Raw genomic sequence first — 20,003 nt, forward strand, 5'->3', positions numbered from 1 at the left:
TGTCTCTCAGCACAGCTTCTCTGTGATTGGATGTCCTTCTAGATGTGGTCTCTCTACATGATGGGGTGGAAAATGGCCCCAGGTAACTCCAGGTTTCCATGATTATTAGAGATCCTACTTCTAGAATGGGGTTGGCACACTGCCTCCTTAAGGGCCATATTATAGGCCTCGTGAGCCATGCGATCTCCATCGCAAGGACTCAGCTCTGCCAGTGGAGCAGAAACTTGGCCATAGACAATATGGGAGCAAGTGGCGTGGCTGTGTTCCAGTAACACTATGCTTACAAAAACAGTCTGCAGGCTGGATTTGACCCCCAGGCCATAGTTTGCTGACCTCAGCTCCTGGAGGAGACAAAGCCTCTCTTCTAGTGGCTCCAGTAGAACTTGTGTGAAGGGTCCCTGTGGCCCAGGGCTAAGACTAGGCTGAGGTCAGTGAGACGCTCACGTTGGCCACAAAACTGAAGGCAGTACCAAAAAGCTTATCAATCAAGATAAGTAATATTTTCATGCAACATTAAAAAAATGAAAGTTGCATATGCTCTGGTTCTGGCCAGTTAATTGCCTGTCCTGGGTTAGCTGTCTACCCCTGCAGTGGGGAGAGGTTAGGGTAGTGCTGAAGGATGCCAGTGGAACGTGTTTCCCATAGAAAAGAGGGGTGCTCTTGCTAGAAGAAAGGGAAAGGGAGCAGGCATGGTGGCTTACATCTGTAATTCCAGTGCTTTGGGAGTCCAATGCAGGAGGATCATTTGATTCCAGGAGTTCAAGACCAACCTGAGTAACATAGCAAGACCTCTGTCTCTATAGAAAAAGAAAAAATTAGCCAGGCAAGGTGGTGTGCACCTGTAGTACCAGCTACTTGTGAGCCTGAGGGGGGAGGATCGCTTGAGCCCAGGAGTTCAAGACTGCAGTGAACTATGATTGTGCCACTGTGCTCTAGCCTGGGTGACAGAGTGAGACCTTGTCCCTACCCTGCCCCCTCAAGAAAAACCCCAAAACAAGGGATAGGAATGCTGTTTGGTGCAAATTTAGTAATGATATTAGTAGCTGGTTTTTGTTGAGCACCAGTTATATGCCAGGTATGTTAATAACTATGGCTAACCTTTATTCACTGCATTTATTGGATACACTTTACATGTACTCCTGTTTCTCATTTTTCCCTCATAGCAATCCGTGCAGATAGGTACTGTTCTCTCCATTGTACAGAGGAAGAAAACAGGACAAAATAAGTTTCCCAAGGTCACACAATGCCTGAACTAGAATTTGGGCCAAGGCTTTTGCCTTCCTTGGGGTCTCCAAGGTACAAATTCTTGGCATCGGTGATAGTTGAGGCGTGATAGAAACTTTGCCAAAAGCCTTTGCTGTTAGACATCCTCAGTTAATAGGTGCCCCAGGGCAGTCCTCTTCAACACCCCTCCCTGGCACTTGTTCTTGGTGGCATTTGGCTTTCAGGTGTTTGGAGAACCAGAAGCCCTTGCCCGCTTTTGGACTTAACCCCATGTTTCAAAGCAGATCAGTATATATTCCCAAATTAAATTACGGACACCACAGGCACTAATTGGCAGGTGAGCTGCACTTTAAATAGACCACATTAATTCTGGCAGTGCAAGCGGAAACCTGCTGGGATAATTCTTATCATCATCAGCATCACCCTGACAAGCTTTAAAAAGATTCTGTAGCAGTAAGCAATTTACAGAATTGAAAGGTGAAAACACACTTTAAAGCATTCAGTAGATTCAAGGTCAGAGGGAGGTGACTGAATTGTTCAAGACAGGCTGCAAGTGAGAGTCGCTTGATTGGACACGTGATGGACATGCAGACGCTTGTCTGGGGTCTTTCGAAACATGTTGTTGGCCAGCTGGCCCAGGGCATTGCTGTCGCCAGATTCCTTATCCTGGTTTCTAAGTGAGGTGGAGAGTGGAAGGAAGGCTGTTTTGTACAGTCGCGTGGTTTTATACTGATCCAATGAGCTTGGGAAGGGATTAGTTTAACATTTAGGAATTGAGACAAGATAGTTTTGACAGTTTTCAGTTATTCCTGGGAAGTTTATTCTGAATGATCCCAGTGATTGGCTTGATCCACAAATACTTATGCACACTCATACATATGTATACATTTAGATGTTGCTAACACAAAAATGAAGCCATGCAGATGCTCTCTGTTATGAAGGGAATTAATTATTAAGTAAATGCTGGTTGGTCACCATGGATTGGGCACTGTGCTCAGTGCTTTCCTTCCCTTTCCAGTTACCCCAGTAACTCCGGGCGATTCTGTACTTTGTGTTGATTTTATGGGAGAGGATTCTCAGGCTTAGCATGGTCAAGTGACTTGTTGAAGGTCATTTGGTTGAATGAACTTTTCCTTTGTTTGTCCTGCCCGCTAGACTGGAAGCCCCTTAGGAATGAGTTTTTGTTGTCTCTAGCTGGTAACACATAGCCTAGCTTGGTTCACAGCTCAGAGGAAGAGTGTAGTGGATCCTGGTGAAGTTGAATTAAAACATTAGAGTGAACTTAGCTAACCTGCCGTGCAGTTTCTGGAGATGGTGTACTTGCCTCCTTCTGGAAGGCAGGTTCAAAGCCTTCGTCACATTTCAGAGGGGACTGTGAGCCTGTTGAGCTCCTAGATTGGAAGCCAGGTCTGGCTGCAAAGACTCAGCTTCCCCCACCTGGAACATTAAACAGTTGTGAACGTGATCATTTTGAAGAAGGCCAGGTTCCCTCATTTTGCAGGGCAGTGTGATTTAGTGGTTTGCAGTGAGCTGTGAGGTCCCTTTCTGCCATACTGCTTACTAGCTGTGTTGCCGGGAGAGTTACTTCACTTGTGCTGGCTTCAGACCTTGTCTCTCACATGGAGGTGGCCTCGGTTGTTATGATGTCAGATGTAAAGCGTTTACTGCAATGGCTGGTGCGTAGTTAGTGCTTGGTAAATAGTAGTTGCTCTTATTGTTATTGCCAGCATGAAAAAGTGTTGAAGAGCCAATGTTAAGTGAAGAAAATTGATACAAAATTATGTGCATGCTAACATTACAACTATGAAAAATCTGGGATTGGGCATGGTGGCCCCTGCCTGTTTTCCCAGCACTTTGGGAATCTCAGGCAAGAGGGTCGCTTGAAGCCAGGAGTTTGATACCAACCTGTGCAACATAGCAGAACCTTGTCTTTACAAATAAATAAAAATAAAAAAATTAGCTGGGCATGGGGACGCATGCCTGTGTCTTAGCTACTCGGGGGGCTGAGACAGGAGGATCACTTGAGCACAGGATGTTGAGGCTGCAGTGAGCTCCAGCCTGGGTAACAGAGGGAGAGGCCTTGTCTCCTAAATAAATAAATAAATAAATAAATTTAAATGTATGTAAAAAACTTTAAAAATCTATGTACATGTGGATAAAAAGTGGTGGAATGTGAGGAGTTACAAGTAGTTGTAGGAATGACTGTCTTATGGATAAAAACAGACTTTCTTAGGTTTCCCATACAGCCTTAAATATGTTTCTGTCCTGAGACTGAGTAATTCAACATGTGGAAATCCTTCCTAAGGAACTAGAAATGAGGACAATTATTTATGTACAGGGGTGTTCTTTACTGTATAGAGGGAAAATTGGCCATGTGCCATGCGCTTAGTAGTAGGGAAATAGTTACGTTTTAGTGGAAAGTCATCAAAAATCATCTTTAAAAGACTATTAATTATAATAGGAAAATGTTCATGATCTAGACAAGAAAATAAATGAATCAGGATACAACATTACACCTATAAATGTATATGCATATACGCTTATACAATATATATATATATTTTTTTGAGACGGAGTCTTACTCTGTTTCCAGGCTGGAGCATAGTGGCATGATCTCAGATCACTGCAGCATCTGCCTTCCGGGTTCAAGTGATTCTCCTGCCTCAGCTTCCCAAGTAGCTGGGACTACAGGCGTGTGCCACCATGCCTAGCTAATTTTTGCATTTTTACTAGAGACGGGGTTTCACCATGTTGGCTAGGACGGTTTGGATCTCTTGACCTTGTGATCTGCCTGTCTTGGCATCCCAAAGTGTTGGGATTACAGGCATGAGCCACTGCACCTGGCCTATTTTTTTTTTTTTTTTTTGAGACAGAGTCTTGTTTTGTCGCCCAGGCTGGAGTTCAGTGATGCGATCTCGGCTCACTGCAATCTCCACCTCCTGAGTTCAGTTGATTCTCCTGCCTCAGCCTGCTCGGTAGGTGGGATTATAGGTGTACACCATCATGCCCAGGTAATTTTTGCATTTTTAGTAGAGATGGGGTTTTACTGTGTTGGCCAGTCTGGTCTCGAACTCTTAGCGTCAAGTGATCCACCACATTGGCCTCCCAAAGTGCTGGGATTACAGGAGTGAGCCACCATTCCCAGTGTCAGTTTTTATTTTGGATTCAGGGGGTACATGTGCAGGTTTATTACTGGGGTATGTTGCGTGATGTGGAGGTTTAGGGCACGATTGAACCCATCTCCCAGGTGGTGAACATAGTACCCAGTAGGTAGTTTTTCAGCTCGTGCTGTCCTCTCTACTCCCTCTAGTAGTCCCCAGTGTTTGCTGCTGTCTTGATGTCTGTGTGCATCCACTGTTTAGCTTCCATTAATAAGTGAGAATATGCAGTATTTAGCTTTCTCTTTCTGTTTAATTTGCTTAGGATAATGGCCTCTAGTCATCCATGTTGCTGCAAAGGACACGATTTTGTTTCTTTTTCATGGCTGCATAGAATTCCGTGGTGTAAATGTACCACATTTTGTTTACGCAGTCCACCGTTGATGGGGATCTGGGTTGATTCCATGTTTTTGCTGTTATTTCCCACCTTTTCCATGCTAAGGGGATACTCTGTTACAATCTCCAACATCGTCTAGGGGCTGTGTGTGTTTCTCTCCCACTGCTGAGTGCCCCAGGCCAAGTGCCAGGTGCCTGTGTCCTCTCTCTGTAGAGCCCGTGTTCTGGTACTACGTGAAGGAGGTCCTCAACAAGCACGAGCTGCAGCGCTTCTACTCCCTGCGCCACATCGCCTCGGACGTGGGCCGAGGCCGCGCCTGGCTGCGCTGTGCCCTCAACGAGCACTCCCTGGAGCGTTACCTGCACATGCTCCTGGCTGACCGCTGCAGGCTCAGGTACGTGGCCGGGATGGAACTTGGAATGGGGTGGAGCAAGGGGTGAAGATCTTGGAGTCTGGAGTCAGACCACCTGGATTTTCATCCTAGTTCCCCAATCTAGGATGGGCTTCCCTGTGGCAATTCTGGTGTGTTCAGCTGAGCTGTGGGGAAAGCCGGGGGAGAATCATTGAGAGACTGCCTGTAAAGGGCTTGGCATGGCACCTGATACAGCCAGCTGGGATGTGGAGAGAGCTGTTGTCTTAAGACATAGCTTGCTCTTTACTTTCTGGATTTTTCTTTTTTTTTGAGATAGATCTTGCTCTGTTGGAGTGCAGTGGCATGAACATGGCTCATTGCAGCCTGGACCTCCCTGGCTCAAGCAATCCTCCCACCTCAGCCTTCTGAGCAGCTAGGACCCCAGTTGTGTGCCACCATACATGGCTAATTAAAAAAAATTTTTTGCAGAGATGGAGTCTCTGTGTGTTGCCCAGGCTGGTCTCGAACTCCTAGGCTCAAGTGATCTTCCCGCCTCAGCCTCCCAAAGTGCTGGGATTACAGGCATGAGCTACCATGCCAGGTCTGGAATTTTAATTTGGGATTCTTGCATTCATTCAATCCCAAACTGAAAACAATATGGAAATTTTAAGCTGGGGAAGGAAGTTATTTGTTCTTTTTTCTTTTTTTTTGAAATGTTCTGTTGCCCAGGCTGGAATGCAGTGACACTATCTGGGCTCGCTGCAACCTCTGTCTCCCTGGTTCAAGTGATTCTCCTGCGTCAGCCTCCTGAGTAACTGGGATTACAGGTGTGCACCACCAGGCCCAGCTAATTTTTTTGTATTTTTAGTGGGGATGGGGTTTCATCATGTTGTCCAAGCTGGCCTTAAACTCCTGACCTCAGGTGATCTGCCTGCCTTGGCCTCTCAAAGGGTTGGGATTACAGATGTGAGCCACTGTGCCTGGCCAAGTCATTTGTTTTTATTAAAACTTCCATTTTAGACCGGGCATGGTGTCTCATGCTTATAATCTCAGCACTTTGGGAGGCCAGGCTGGGCGGATCACTTAAGGTCAGGAGTTTGAGACCAGCCTGGCCAACATGGTGAAACTCTGTCTCTACTAAAAATACAAAAATTAGCTGCATGTGGTGGTGCATGCCTGTAATCCCAGCTACTTGGAGGGGCTAAGGCCTGAGAATTGCTTGAACCTGGGAGGCAGCGGTTGTAGTGAGTCAAGATCATGCTACTGTACTCCAGCCTTGGCAATAAAGCGAGACTCTGTCTCAAAAACAAACAAAGCAGAACAAAAAACAAAAACTTCCATAATTTTGTTATTTTGTTGTTGTTGTTTGTTTTGTTTGAGACAGAGTCTTGCTCTTTTGCCCAGGCTAGAGTGCAGTGGCATCATCTTGGCTCACTATACCCTCTGCCTCCTGGGTTCAAGAATTTATCCTGCCTCTGCCTCCTGAGTAGCTGGGACTACCGGCGCATACTACCACACTAGCTGATTTTTGTATTTTTAGTAAAGACAGGGTTTCATTATGTTGGCCAGGCTGGTGTCAAACTCCTGCTGTCAGGTGATCCACCCGCCTTGGCATCCCTAAGTGCTGGAATTACAGGTGTGAGCCACCGTGCCTGGCTGTGGCCATTACTTTTGCTCTGAGAATAGTGGACTAGACATGTTGTTTTGTGTACTTGAGTGATACAGGGCGACACTGATGAATCCTGTTCTGGTTCCTTAAGCACTTCTCCATCAGCAATACCCAGATCTTCAACAGTGAAATTTCACTTAATTCAGTAAGCGGGCAGTTCGTCAGTAGTGTGATGTGCTCCCCTAATTTTTGTCTTGCCCTGTGTTCCCTAGTTTAGGTCCTCTCTTCTGCTTTATCTACTGCTGTGGTCATCTCTCTACTGGTAATGTTTCAGGTCTTCTGGTATTGTGCACAGGGCTCTAAAAATACCCTTAAAGTTCTCTGTTGCCTGTGGCACCTTGTTCAATTGTATGGTAACCTCTATGAGTTTAAAATGGGAGGGCTTGGGAGCTGAGAGGACCGACCCTGATGGCACCTGTGTACTGCTCAGGGTCAGAATCCAGGGCTGAGAATGTCTGAACCTCTGGGGCATTAACCAACTTTGGTTGAGGAGAACATACTCCAGTTTCTTTAAGTGAATTTCTGTGAGGCTCTTTGCAGCATATCATTTACGGGTAGTTCAGAGTTACATAGTCAGTCTCAAAGTTGAAGTGAACAAGAAGCGAGTCCAGCAGTTAAGATTCACAGTCGACCTTACCTGGATCACTAGCCACTTCCCTAACCTGATGTGGGGAAAACACATTCATTTAGATGCACAAAATGAGCTCAGATTTTTTTTTTTTTTTTTTTTTTTTTTCCATTTCAGATCATACTCTATCAATTCAAGTAATGCTACTATAGGTACCCTTTTTTTTTTTTTTTTTTTTTTTTTTTTTGTGACGGAGTCGTGGACTGTTGACTGCACTGGAGTGCAATGGAGCGATGTCGAGTCACCACAACCTCCGCCTGCTGGGTTCATGCAATTCTCCTGCCTCAGCCTCCCTAGTAGCTGGGATTACAGGCATGTGCCACCACACCCGGCCAGTTTTTTCTGTATTATTAGTAGAGATGGGGTTTCTCTGTGTTGGCCAGATGGGTCTCAAACTCCTGACCTTGTGATCCACCCGCCTTAGTTTCCCAAAGTGCTGAGATTATAGGCGTGAGCCACTGTGCCCGTCCTTGGGCTCAGATTTTTAAAGAATCATGATTTTGGGAATCAGGTGCAGTCAGAATGTCAGCTTGAGCATGTTGTCTGACATTCTGACTGCACCTGATTCCCAAAATCATGATTCTTACATTTTCTGGTTAAGTATATTGGAAATGTATCTCTTTTCCCTTTCTGTTGGCTGTATTCAGTCACTTCAGTGGCTAATTTTTCCACTCCCTCACTCAACTACAGGTTGCTTATCCCTGATTTTGCTTTAGTGAAATTGAGTTTTGCCTCCATTAATTTAGAATTCAATGACCTGGCGGGGAAGTTACGGCATTGGGGATTTTTGGTTGCTGTATCTTAACAGGGAGTCAGAGAGAGCTTGGAAGTTGGGCTTTGGAGACCAGCTTTTAAGCCCTGGCTGGACCATCATTTGGCCAGATGAGCTTGGACAGGCCCTGTAGGCTTCCCTGACACCCCTACCTCAACTGCCATGTAGATTTGTGGGGCCTTTTTGGCCTCCTAGCCCTTTCCAAGGAAAACTTGGGCATTCAGAAAACCCAGGCAGGCATTATATTGCTATTATTATTATTATTATTATTATTATTTTGAGACGGAGTCTCTCTCTTTCATCCAAGCTGGACTACAGTGGTTCGTTCTCTGCTCACTGAACCTCCAGGTTCAAGTGATTCTCCTGCCTCAGTCTCCCAAGTGGCTAGGAGTACAGGCGGCTGCTATTAGGCTAATTTTTTATATTTTTAGTAGAGACAGGGTTTTACTATGTTGACCAGGCTGGTCTTGAACTCTTGACCTCAAATGATTCCTCCCCCCTACGCCTCGGCCTCCCAAGTGCTGTGATTACAGGCGTGAGCCGCTGCACCCGGCCAAGGCAGGCATCATATTAAATGCCCTGGTTAATGAAGCCATAGAGGCTCTGTGATTTCTGTCTGAAATGGTCTCTTTTTGTATTAGGCAAATCAGGCAAGCCCTGTTGGCTGGGCTTAGATTTCCTGTCTATCTCTTGGGGTCATTGCTTGAGTGGAAGTCACCCATCCGTCTGCTTCCTTCTGCTTTGCTGCTTTATAGATACATTTACATATCATGTCTATTTTAGTATTCTAAAGCTGGAGGTGTCAGGGGACCAGGAAGGAAGTTGTGGGATGTATGGGTTCCATCTTGCGTTCATAACCAGAAGCTTTAAACCAGCAGAGACCGCAGACAAATCGTATCCCTCCTGAGGTGACCAGGTGCATGCCTTCCAGGGAGCTAATAGAATTGCCTGGTCAGTGGACACTGGGAACCACCACTAAGAACTGTTTCCTTTTCTCTTTCAATCTGCAGCACTTTTTATGAAGACTGGTCATTTGTGATGGATGAAGAGAGGTCTAGCATGCTTCCTACCATGGCAGCTGGTAAGCCTGGCCCAGGCCAGAGCGCCGGGCCTTGTGATGCTTGTGAGCAAAGGGGCTGCCTTGGGGTAGATCCACAATCCCATGGGATGCTGTGATTCTTCCCTGTTCCTCAACAACTTAATGAGTCACTTGCTGCTGTCCTTTTTTTTTTTTTTTTTTTTTTTTAATTTTTTTTTTTTTTTTTTTTTTTTTTTTTTTTTTTGAGACGGAGTTTCACTCTTGTTACCCAGGCTGGAGTGCAATGGCATGATCTTGGCTCACCACAACCTCCACGTCCTGGGTTCAAGCCATTCTCCTGCCTCAGCCTCTGGAGAAGCTAGGATTACAGGAGTCTGCCACCACTCCTGGCTAATTTTTGTATTTTAGTAGAGATGTGATTTCACTTTGTTGGCCAGGCTGCTCTCCAACTTCTGAGCCCAAAGTGTTGGGATTACAGGCACGAGCCACTGTGCCAGGCCAGAATGTTGAATCGATTTATCTAGAATGTGAGACCCTGGCAGAGAAAGCATAGATTTGAAGATTTCTAGTGGGCTTTGGAGATGTAGTAGGCATTGTGGGGAACTGGAGGTGGGAGACCTACCTTTGAATTCTGGCTTTACCCCTTGCTACCTAGTGACCTGGAGTGGATGCTGTAAGCTTTGCTACGTTTTCTTTCCTCTCTTTAAGTTGGGAATCATGCTGTCTCAGCAGTCAACTTCATGGGGCTGTGAGAGAATCATGTGAGGTCAGGAGTCATGCACATGATTAGTCAACATGGAGGCCCTGGGTTGATGTTACTCTGTGGCTGTTACACTGTTTACTGTTTGACTCAAAGGGTGAAAGGTGGAATCAGCCGGACTGAAGTGGGCAGCTTGCTTCCTCTTTCCAAGTTCTTTGTTGCCTCCTTTTTGTTTTTCCTTGAAAGTTTATACTAAGTCTTATGTATTTGGGGTTATGTCCTGTTCATTAATGAGAAAAAGGATTTGACCACGATTTCCTTTGCAGGTCATAAGATACCAGTGTAAGTTTCTGCCCACAGTAATGACAGTGATACTATCAGTGCACGTTTGATGGTTTACTGAGCTGAGTGTTTTCATGAGTGAGTGCCTTTAATACTTAGAATCTTGTGAGGGAGATAATATTGTCCCCATCTTACAGATTAGGCAACTGGAGTACAGAGAGATGATAAGTTGCTGGACCAAGGTTTTGTAGCTAGTAGGTGGCAGTGCTGGGATTCACCTCCAGGCAGCCTGATCCCAGAGCTTGTGTCTTCACCTTCTCCCATCTGACTTATTCCTATTTGTCTTCCTGGCTGTTAGGGAGAAAATGTGGTATGACTCCACTCCCATGATAATGGGTATCTGCTGACCCCAGTTTTGTAGGAGTTTTTAGTTTTTTTTTTTTTGAGACTGAGTCTTGCTCTGTTGCCAGGCTGGAGTGCAGTGGTGCGATCTTGGTTCACTGCAACCTCTGCCTCCTGGGTTCAAGCGATTCCCCTCGTCTTAGCCTCTTGAGCAGCTGGGACTACGGTGCATGCCACCATGCCTGGCTAATTTTTTTTTGTATCTTAATAGATGGAGTTTCACTATGTTGGCCAGGATGGTCTCGATCTCCTGACCTCCTGATCTGCCCTCCTCGGCCTCCCAAAGTGCTAGGATTACAGACGCGAGCCACCGCGCCCAGCCAAGGAAGGTGTTTTTGTTGTTGTTGTAGTTTTTGAGACAGTCTTGCTCTGTCACGCAGGTTGGAGTGCAGTGGTGTGATCTTGGCTCACTGCAACCTCTGCGTGGAAGGTTTTTTAATATCTGTTTAAGATCAGTGTGTCACCTCTTGTATACTCTGTTGTCTGCAGCTGTCTTCGCTTGTTAGGGGTATGACTGCCCATCAGCAAGCACTCCAGACTTTTCCATTTTTTTGGGCAGGTCTGAACTCCATACTCTTTGCGATTAACATCGACAACAAGGATTTGAACGGGCAGAGTAAGTTTGCTCCCACCGTTTCAGACCTCTTAAAGGAGTCAACGCAGAATGTGACCTCCTTGCTGAAGGAGTCCACGCAAGGAGTGAGCAGCCTATTCAGGGAGATCACAGCCTCCTCTGCTGTCTCCATCCTCATCAAACCCGAACAGGAGACTGACCCGCTGCCCGTCGTGTCCAGGAACGTCAGCGCTGGTGAGCAGGAGCTATGCTCGAGGCAGAGCAGAGGGAAGCAGAACGTGGCTGATGAGGTGGACGGACATACCTCGTCACCTGAAAGTCGTTCCAAGGGGAATGGAGCCCAGTGCACTTGCATTTTCCATTCACATTTGTGTTTCTGTTTCTCATCCTCATTCACTCTGAAAGGGCAATGATGGCCTTACCTAGATGCAAGAATTGCAGGGTGGAAAAATGAGCAGCTCAGCCACAGCAAACGGAAAGTGAGGGTGCGAGGGACACGAGGAGCCAGATGGCGTTGATCCTTATTCATTCATTCCTTTATTTGTTCCTTCATCGTGTTCTGTGTGCTAGGCAGTGAGCTGAATAGGAAAGACAGATTGCCAGCAGGTAGCCCTCAGTCTGCTATGGGATGGGTGTGGGTGGGTAGTTCATGATAAAGTATATAATTTATGATCTTTAGGATAAAAGGGATGAAAACCAAGCATAGGCTGCATCTCCCATTGGGCTTGCCTCCCACTGGGGATGGCATTTAAGTGGAGGCCTCAGGGAAGAGAGGAGATGTCAGCTTTGGCTCTAGGCTCTGGGAGGCACAAGAGAGTTGATTCAGGCTCGGCTCGGTGGCTCACACCTGTAATCCTGGCACTTTGAGAGGCCAAGGCAGGAGGATCGCTTGAGTTCAAGGGTTCTAGACCAGCCTAGGCAATGTAGTGAGACCTTGTCTCAATTTTTTAACTCTTTTTTTTTTTTTGAAACAGAGTCTCACTCTGTTGCCCAGGCTGGAGTACAGTATCATGATCTCAGCTCACTGCAACCTCCACCTCCCAGGTTCAAGCAGTTCTCTTGCCTCATCTTCCCAAGTAGCTGGGACTACAGGCACACACAAATACGCCTGGCTACTTTTTGTATTTTTAGCAGAGATGGCATTTTACCATGTTGGCCAGGCTGGTCTCAAACTCCTGACCTCGAGTGACCTGCCTGCCTTGGCCTGCCAAAGTGCTAGGATTACAGGTATGAGCCACCATACCCAGCCTGTTTTTAAAAATTTTTAAATAAAAATAGAAAGTTGATTCAGTTAAGGTTAATTTGGTAAGTTTTTAATACCCCTTGAGACTTTTGGTACATTAAGATGTTGCTACAGCAAAATTGGAAATTTTGTTGTGTGTGTATGTGTGTATGTGTGTATGTATGTGTATGCAGAGACAGGGTCTTGCTATGTTGCCCAGGCTGGTCTTGAACTCCTGGCCTCAAGTGATCCTCCTGCCGTGGCCTCCCAAAGTGCTGGGATTACAAGTATGAGCCACTGTACCTGGTTGAAATTGGAAATTTTGGGCTTAAGTACTTAGTATTTTCAAATCTGTTAAGCATGGCAGTAATTGTGGCCATCCCTTTGGATGGTGAAAGTGTAGAATCCCATGGTGTCTTTTGCCTGTCTTGCCCTCTGCTTCTCCAGTAGATACCCTGCATGAATGATGTAGGAGATAGGGCTTTTGATGGCTTTGTGTAACAAAGACACTGAAATTTCTACCCCCAAAGGAGAAGTAGTCCCACCTATTTTTGGAACTCTACTTTTGAGGTAATCTCAGAGTTGTGCTATACCAGTGAGGCCTCACCGCATCACACATTGGTTTAGATGGATTTGATTTTGGAATTGCTCAAAGTGTCTTACATCCAAGCCTGATGATTAAAATGGGGGCAGAAAGAGTCTTCTCTGAGTGCTGGTCACTAAAGCAGGCTTGATTTCTGTTTCAGTTAGCCTGTGTTATATAACAAGTGATTCAAAAATGTAGTGGCTTAAAATCACCACAGTTCGTTACGTTTTTATGTGGGTTCGTATGGTGGTTCTTCTGCTAGGTCCCCTGGGCCCATTCATGGGAGCTGGCGGTTACACTGGAAGACCCAAGATGGCCCCACCCACATGTCTGGAATCAGTCCTGGGGCATTTCGGGTTGTACCCATGGCCTCTCATCCTCCAGTCAGCTGAACTGCCTTCTTTATGTGTGAGGTCAGGGCTGCTCTCTGAGAGGGTGAAGGCAAAGCTCTGAGACCTTTTTTATGCCTAGGCACTAGAAACTCACATAGCGTTATTTCTGCCACATATTTTTTTTGAGAGGGAATCTTGCTCTGTCACCTAGACTGTAGTGCAATGGCATGGTCTTGGTTAACTGCAACCTCTGGCTCACTGCAACCTCCGCCTCCCAGGTTCAATCAGTTCTCCTGCCTCAGCCTCCCAAATAGCTGGGATTACAGGCACTCACCACATGTCTGACTAATTTTTTTTTAATATTTTTAGTAGAGAGAGGATTTTGTCATGTTGGCCAGACTGGTTTGGAACTCCTGACCTCCAGTGATCCACCAAAGTGTTAGGATTACAGGCATGAGCAACTGTATGCAGCCATTTCTGTCACATTCTATTTGTAAAGGCAGGGCAAGGTGGCTCATGCCTATAATCCAGCAATTTGGGAGGCTGAGGTGGGAGGATTGCTTGAGGCCAGAGGTTTTGAGACCGGCCTGGGCAGCACAGCAAGACCTCATCTCTAAAAAAAAATAATAAAATTAGCTGGGTGTTGTGGCATGCGCCTGTAGTCCCAGCTACTTGGGAGTCTGAGGCCAGAGGATTGTTTGATCCCAGGAATGTGAAGTTACAGTGAGCTATGATTGCGCCATTGCACTCCAGCCTGGGCAATAGAGTGAGACCCCATGACTCTTAAAGAAAAAAAAAGCAGAGCACTACACCAGCCAGATTCAAGAGGGTACAGAAATGGACATCTCTAGCTGGGAAGAACCACGAAGCCCTATTGCAAAGGGGCATTGCACAGGAATGGCAGGAATTTGAGGCTGTTCAACAGTTGACCACACCCCCCAGCTGGTTTTTGTGGGCTCATCTACAGTCATGAGAATATTTTTTAAAGTGAAGCACTGAAGATCATTTCGATAATGGTAGCATCCTTCACATCAAAGTGACTGCTTTTAGAACAGTTTCAGTGTGTGCTCTGTGGTGTGTTTATTTAAATTAGAGGTGGAGGCCTGCATCCATTCAGCTCGATCTGTAGTCAATTTTTCGTTGATGATTTTTTAAAAGTCTGAATTAATGTTACAGTGTATTCCTCAGTTGAATAGTATTTTCCATAACCTGGAGGTGAGTTGTTTGATCATCCTTTTGTCTTGCCTGCTTTTTCTTATACCGAATCTTTTTTTTTGCCAGATGCCAAAGGCAAAAAGGAGCGGAAGAAGAAAAAAAAAGTGACCAACATTATCTCATTTGATGATGAGGAAGATGAGCAGAACTCTGGGGATGTATTTAAAAAGATACCTGGGGCAGGGGAGAGCTCAGAGGAGAACTCTGACCGCTCCTCTGTCAATATCATGTCGGCCTTTGAAAGCCCCTTTGGGCCAAATTCCATTGGAAGTCAGAGCAGTAACTCATGGAAAATTGATTCCCTGTCTTTGAATGGGGAGTTTGGGTACCAGAAGCTTGATGTGAAAAGCATTGATGATGAAGATGTGGATGAAAACGAAGATGACATGTATGGAAACTCATCAGGAAGGAAGCACAGGGGCCACTCGGAGTCGCTTGAGAAGTAAGTTCCCCTCATGCTTTTGCATGTGTGCGTGTGAGATGGCGTCTCACTGTCCCCCAGGCTGGAGTGCAGTGGAGTGATCTCAGCTCACTGCAACTTCCACCTCTTGGGATCAAGCGACTCTCCTGCCTCACCCTCCTGAGTAGCTGGGATTACAGGTGCCCACTATATCCGGCTACGTTTTGTATTTTTAGTAGAGATGGGGTTTCACCATGTTGGCCATGCTGGTCTCTAACTCCTGACCTCAAGTGATCTGCCTGCCTCCGCCTCCCAAAGTGCTAGGATTACAGACATGAGCAACTGTGCCCAGCCTCCCCTTGTGCTTTTAATGAGGGGAGATTAGGGTCACTGTTTTCTGTTTCTATGGTATTGGGTGAAATAGGACTGCAAGTTTAATGTTTGCTCAGGGCATCATTCCTTCTTGAGGTGTTGATTTAGGAGTGTTACTTGGAAGGAGTGTTGTTTGCTATTCCTCTGAGAACTAAAAGAGGGAAAGGAAATACAATTTGAGGGTACTTAATATAAAGTTAAGATCACAATGTGTGCCTTGAAATTTTTGCTTTGTATATACATCTGTCATTTTCGTTGACTGTTTTCCTAGCATCTCTGACTTGCCACTAGCACAGGAAGCTCAGGAAGAAGGCGGGTTAGGAGAAAAGTTGTAGTAGGGTGACTTCTGTGTTTATCTGCAGGGGTGTGAATATCACGAACTTGCCTGCACGTGCTACTTTATCAGTAGAGTTGACTGGGCACGGTGGCTAATACCTGTAATCCCAGCACTTTGGGAGGCTGAGGTGGGTGGATCACCTGAGGTCAGGAGTTCAAGACCAGCCTGACTAACATGATGAAACCCCTTCTCTACTAAAAAAATATAAAATTAGCCCCAGATGATGGTACATACCTGTAACTCCAGATACTTGGAATGCTGAGGCAGGAGAATCACTTGAACATCAGAGGCAGAGCCGAGATGATCCCATTGCACTCCAGCCTGGGCAGCAAGAGTGAAACTCCTTCTTAAAAAAACCCCCCCAAAAGCCCAAATAAGCCAGTTACCTGTTAGGCTTTATAGTACACAGTGCCATCCTAATCATCACTACTGCAAAATCCAGTCCATTGAAGTGTAAAATGAGGCTGGGTACAGTGGTTCACGCCTGTATTATCTGCATTTTGAGAGGCTGAGGTGGGAGGATTGCTTAAGGTCAGGAGTTTGAGACCAGCCTGGGCAACACAGCAAGACACCATCTTTAAAAAAAATAAGCGTAACGTGAATGTACAGAAATGTATCTTTTGGTGTGGCCTGAATCTTATGGTATTGTTTAGGCCACAGTATGCCTCTAGCCCTAAGATGTTCAATTTCATGTTGTTTTAAAATTAGGGTTTTTTTTTCTGATGAGACTGTGCCTATTTTTGTTTTTAATTTTTTACTCTAGTCCCCTTCTGCATGGATGCTTGTACTAATAGTGTTATTTTGTTGGTCATCTGAGATATGCCAGGTGCTGCTGGTGATTTATACACTGTATTGTAAGACTTCTAGCAACCATGTGAGATTAGTGGGTGTCATTCCCATTTTACAGATAGAGCAACAGGATTCTTTAGAGAGTGAAGATTTGTTAAAGCCATTGGCAGAGTTGAAATTTGGATTCAGATATGCTGTAATCCAAAGCTTATACTGTCATTTTTTTTTAAGGCAGTGTCTTACTCTGTTGCCCAGGCTGGAGTGCCATGGCATGATCTTGGCTCACTGCCACCTGCCTCTGGGGTTCAAGTGATTCTCGTGCCTCAGCCTCCCGAGTAGCTGGGCTATAGGTGTGCACTACCACACCTGGCGACTTTGTGTATTTTTGGTAGAGATGGGGTTTTACCATGTTGGCTAGGCTGGTCTTGGACACCTGGCCTCAGGTGATCCGCTTGCCTCGGCCTCCCAAAGTGCTGGGATTACAGGTGTCAGCCATCATGCCTTAGCTGTTCTGTCAAATGCTTTTCATGTTTCTACATAATTATGAATATTGATTTTTTGATGTGATGGTTAATTTTGTGTGTCAACTTAACTGGGCTGTGGGGTATCCAGATTGAACGTTACTTCTGGGTGCATCAGTGAGATGTTTCTGGGGACGTTAGTGTTGGACTCGGTGGCCTCAGTAAAGGGGACAGCCCTCTCCAGCGTGGATAGATACCATCCAATCCACTGAGGGCCTGAACAGAGCAAAAAGTGAAGGAAGGGAGGGATTATTTCCTTTTTGCCTGCTAGCTTCAGCTGGGACATGGGTTTTCTGCTGTGGGCCTGGGACTCCCACCATCTGCTCCCCTGGTTCTCAGGCTTCAGACTTGGACTTCACCACACCACCAACTTTCCTGGCTCTTCAGCTTGTGGACTGTGGATCATGGGACTTCTTGGCCTCTGCAGTTGCATGGACCAGTTCTTCCATATAAACGTGTCTATCTGTCTGTCTATCTATCTATCTATCTATATCTATCTATCTACCTACCTACCTACCTATCTATCTGCCTGTCTGCCTGCCTGCCTTCCTGTCTGCCTGCCTGTCTGTCTGTTGGTCTCTATCCATGCACACATTCATTGGTTCCATTTCTCCCCAGAACCCCGTTCTGCCAGATCAGTTGCTGTTCAGTCAGATCAACTTGTTATGACTGGTGAAATGTTTCCCCTTTTGTTGGGTATTTAGGTTGATGGTTTTTATTTTTGCTTTTTTTATCAGCTATTCTCAAATGAATATTTTCACAGACAAGTTTTTTTTTTCTATGATGGAACTATTTATTAGGGCAGCTTTTCAGTGGCCTTGTTCTTGCTTGTAGGTTATAAATGTTTTTGTACCTGACATCCAAGTCTTGTGGCCTGCTGTGTTATTCAGGGCTCTCCAGAGAAACAAAATCAGCGGGGCGGGGCTGAGGGGGGCATTCTGTGTATGGATGTGTGTATCTCCTTCTCTGTCTTGCTCCATTTTTGCCTCAGTTTCTACCTCTAACTCCATCTCTCTCTGTCTCTGTTTCTGTCTGTGTCTCTCTCTGCTTTCTTTCTTTCTTCTTTTTTTTTTTTTGAGATGAAGTCTTGCTCTGTCACCCAGGCTGGAGTGCAATGGCACGCTCTCAGCTCACTGCAACCTCTGCCTCCCGGGTTCAGGCGATTCTCGTGCCTTAGCCTCTCAAGTAGCTGGGATTACAGACACCCACCATCCCCGGCTAACTTTTATGTTTTTAATAGAGATGGAGTTCCCCGCTTTGGCCAGGCTGATTTCAAACCTGACCTTAAGTGAGACACCCGCCTCAGCCTCCCAGAGTGCTGGGATTGTAGGCGTGAGTCACTGTGCCCGGTCTTCTCTCTTGATATATTTTCAGGAATTGGCACACGTGACTGTGGGACTGGGGTCCAAAATCTGCAGGATAGTTGTGTGGACTGGAGATCCAGGGAGGAGTTGCAGTTCAAGTCCAGAGGCAATCTGCGGGGGAATTTCTTCTTCCTCTGGAAGGTCCATCGTTTTCCTGTCGGGGCCTCACAGTGCTTGCAGGAAGCCCACCCACATTATGCAGTGTAATCTGCTTCACCCCAAATCTACTGATTTAAATGTTAATCTCATCTAAAAAGTACCCTTACGGAAACATCTAGAATAATGTTTGACCAAATATCTGGGCATTGTGGCCCAGCCAAATTGACACATACAATTATCCCTCACCGGTGCTTTTTTTCGGAATGGAGTCTTGCTCCAGGGCCCAGGCTGGAGTGGTGCAGTCTCAGCTCATTGCAGCCTCTGCCTCCCAGGTTCAAGCCGTTCTCCTGCCTCAGCCTCCAGTTCAGGTGAGACGATAGGAATGTGCCAACACACCCGGCTAATTTTTTATATTTTTAGTAGAGATAGGGTTTCACCATGTTGGCTAGGCTGGTCTTGAACTCCTGAGCTCAAGTGATCCACCTGCTTGAGCTTCCCAGAGCATTGGGATTAAAAGTGTGAGCCTCCGCACCTGGCCATGTGCCATTACTTCGTAACTTGGGCCTTTGAGGAGATGCTGCTTGTTGATGCCACTGAGTGTAGCCCCATGGGTGAGGCTGATGTGTGAGCCAAGGCAGCCCCCAGCATTGTGATGTGTAAATGCCCAACACAGTGCAGGGTGACTTTCACGTGGCCCAGGCCCTCCGAGGCCAGAGGGCATCCTGCAGACTCTGGCCAGCTCTTCTGGCAGAAAGAGGGATCTTGACTGACCCTTCCACAGAACAACCTGGGGAAGGCACAGCGGAGTGATGGGATGGCCTGCTGAGTAATGCTTTGATTTTGATTCTAAGCTTGTGTTCACAGGGAAGGTCAAGGGGGCTGGTGTACAGCAGATTTGTGAGGGAAATGTGCCAAGACCAGGAGAAGCTCCCTGTGGATTTCCAAAGCCTCTGGCAGAGTCTGCTGCCCTCTTGTCCTTAAGATCCTCCGTTGGTCAAAGTTGGGCTTACTCCTCAGCATAATCTGAGGGGTAATTTTTTATAGAATTTTTTTATAGAAATGGGGTCTCAAGGCATTGCCCAGGCTGGTCTTGACTTCCTGGCCTCAAGTGATCCTCCCATGTTGGCTTCCCAGAATACTGGGATTACAGGCACAGGCATGGGCCACTGGGCCAGGCCCGGACAGGGCTTTACTGGTCATTAAACTCATTTCTAAGGGAGTCTTGTTTCTCCTGCCTCAGTATTTATCAAAAATAGTGTTGGCTTTGCTTTTTGTATTTATCTTTAAAAGGGTTAGTATTTTTATTACAGTCAGGGTTTGTTCTTTTGTTCTTTCTTTTTTTTTCTTTTTGAGACAGGTCTTGCTCCGTCATCCAGGCTGGAGTTCAGTGGCATGATCACCGTTCACTGCAGCTTGGAACTCCTAGAGTCAAGTGATCTTCCTGCCTCAGCCTCCTGAGTTGTTAGGACTATAGGTGCATGCCGCCACACCTGGCTAATTTTTAATAGAAATGGGGTCTCAAGGCATTGTTCTTTTTTTTGTTTTTTTTTTTGAGACGGAGTTTCGTTCTTGTTACCCAGGCTGGAGTGCAATGGCGCGATCTCGGCTCACCGCAACCTCCGCCTCCTG

At 46.1% G+C, this 20,003-nt stretch overlaps 1 protein-coding gene across 5 annotated transcripts in view; it reads left to right on the plus strand.

The window, feature by feature from the left end:
- Positions 1-20,003, plus strand: part of SNX29 (sorting nexin 29) — a 589,908-nt gene that overhangs the window by 63,669 nt on the left and 506,236 nt on the right. For 4 of the 5 annotated variants that reach the window (XM_017540017.2, XM_037742524.1, XM_017540015.2 and 1 more), the window contains exons 5-8: positions 4,933-5,113; positions 9,151-9,221; positions 11,123-11,371; positions 14,559-14,934. In XM_017540017.2, coding sequence (XP_017395506.1) covers positions 4,933-5,113; positions 9,151-9,221; positions 11,123-11,371; positions 14,559-14,934 — 877 coding nt within the window. The remainder of the gene's footprint in view (positions 1-4,932; positions 5,114-9,150; positions 9,222-11,122; positions 11,372-14,558; positions 14,935-20,003) is intronic. The other variant, XM_037742526.1, reaches the window with a different exon arrangement.

This window comes from Cebus imitator, unplaced genomic scaffold, assembly GCF_001604975.1.
Source record: "Cebus imitator isolate Cc_AM_T3 unplaced genomic scaffold, Cebus_imitator-1.0 Scaffold122, whole genome shotgun sequence".
Lineage (NCBI taxonomy): Eukaryota > Metazoa > Chordata > Mammalia > Primates > Cebidae > Cebus > Cebus imitator.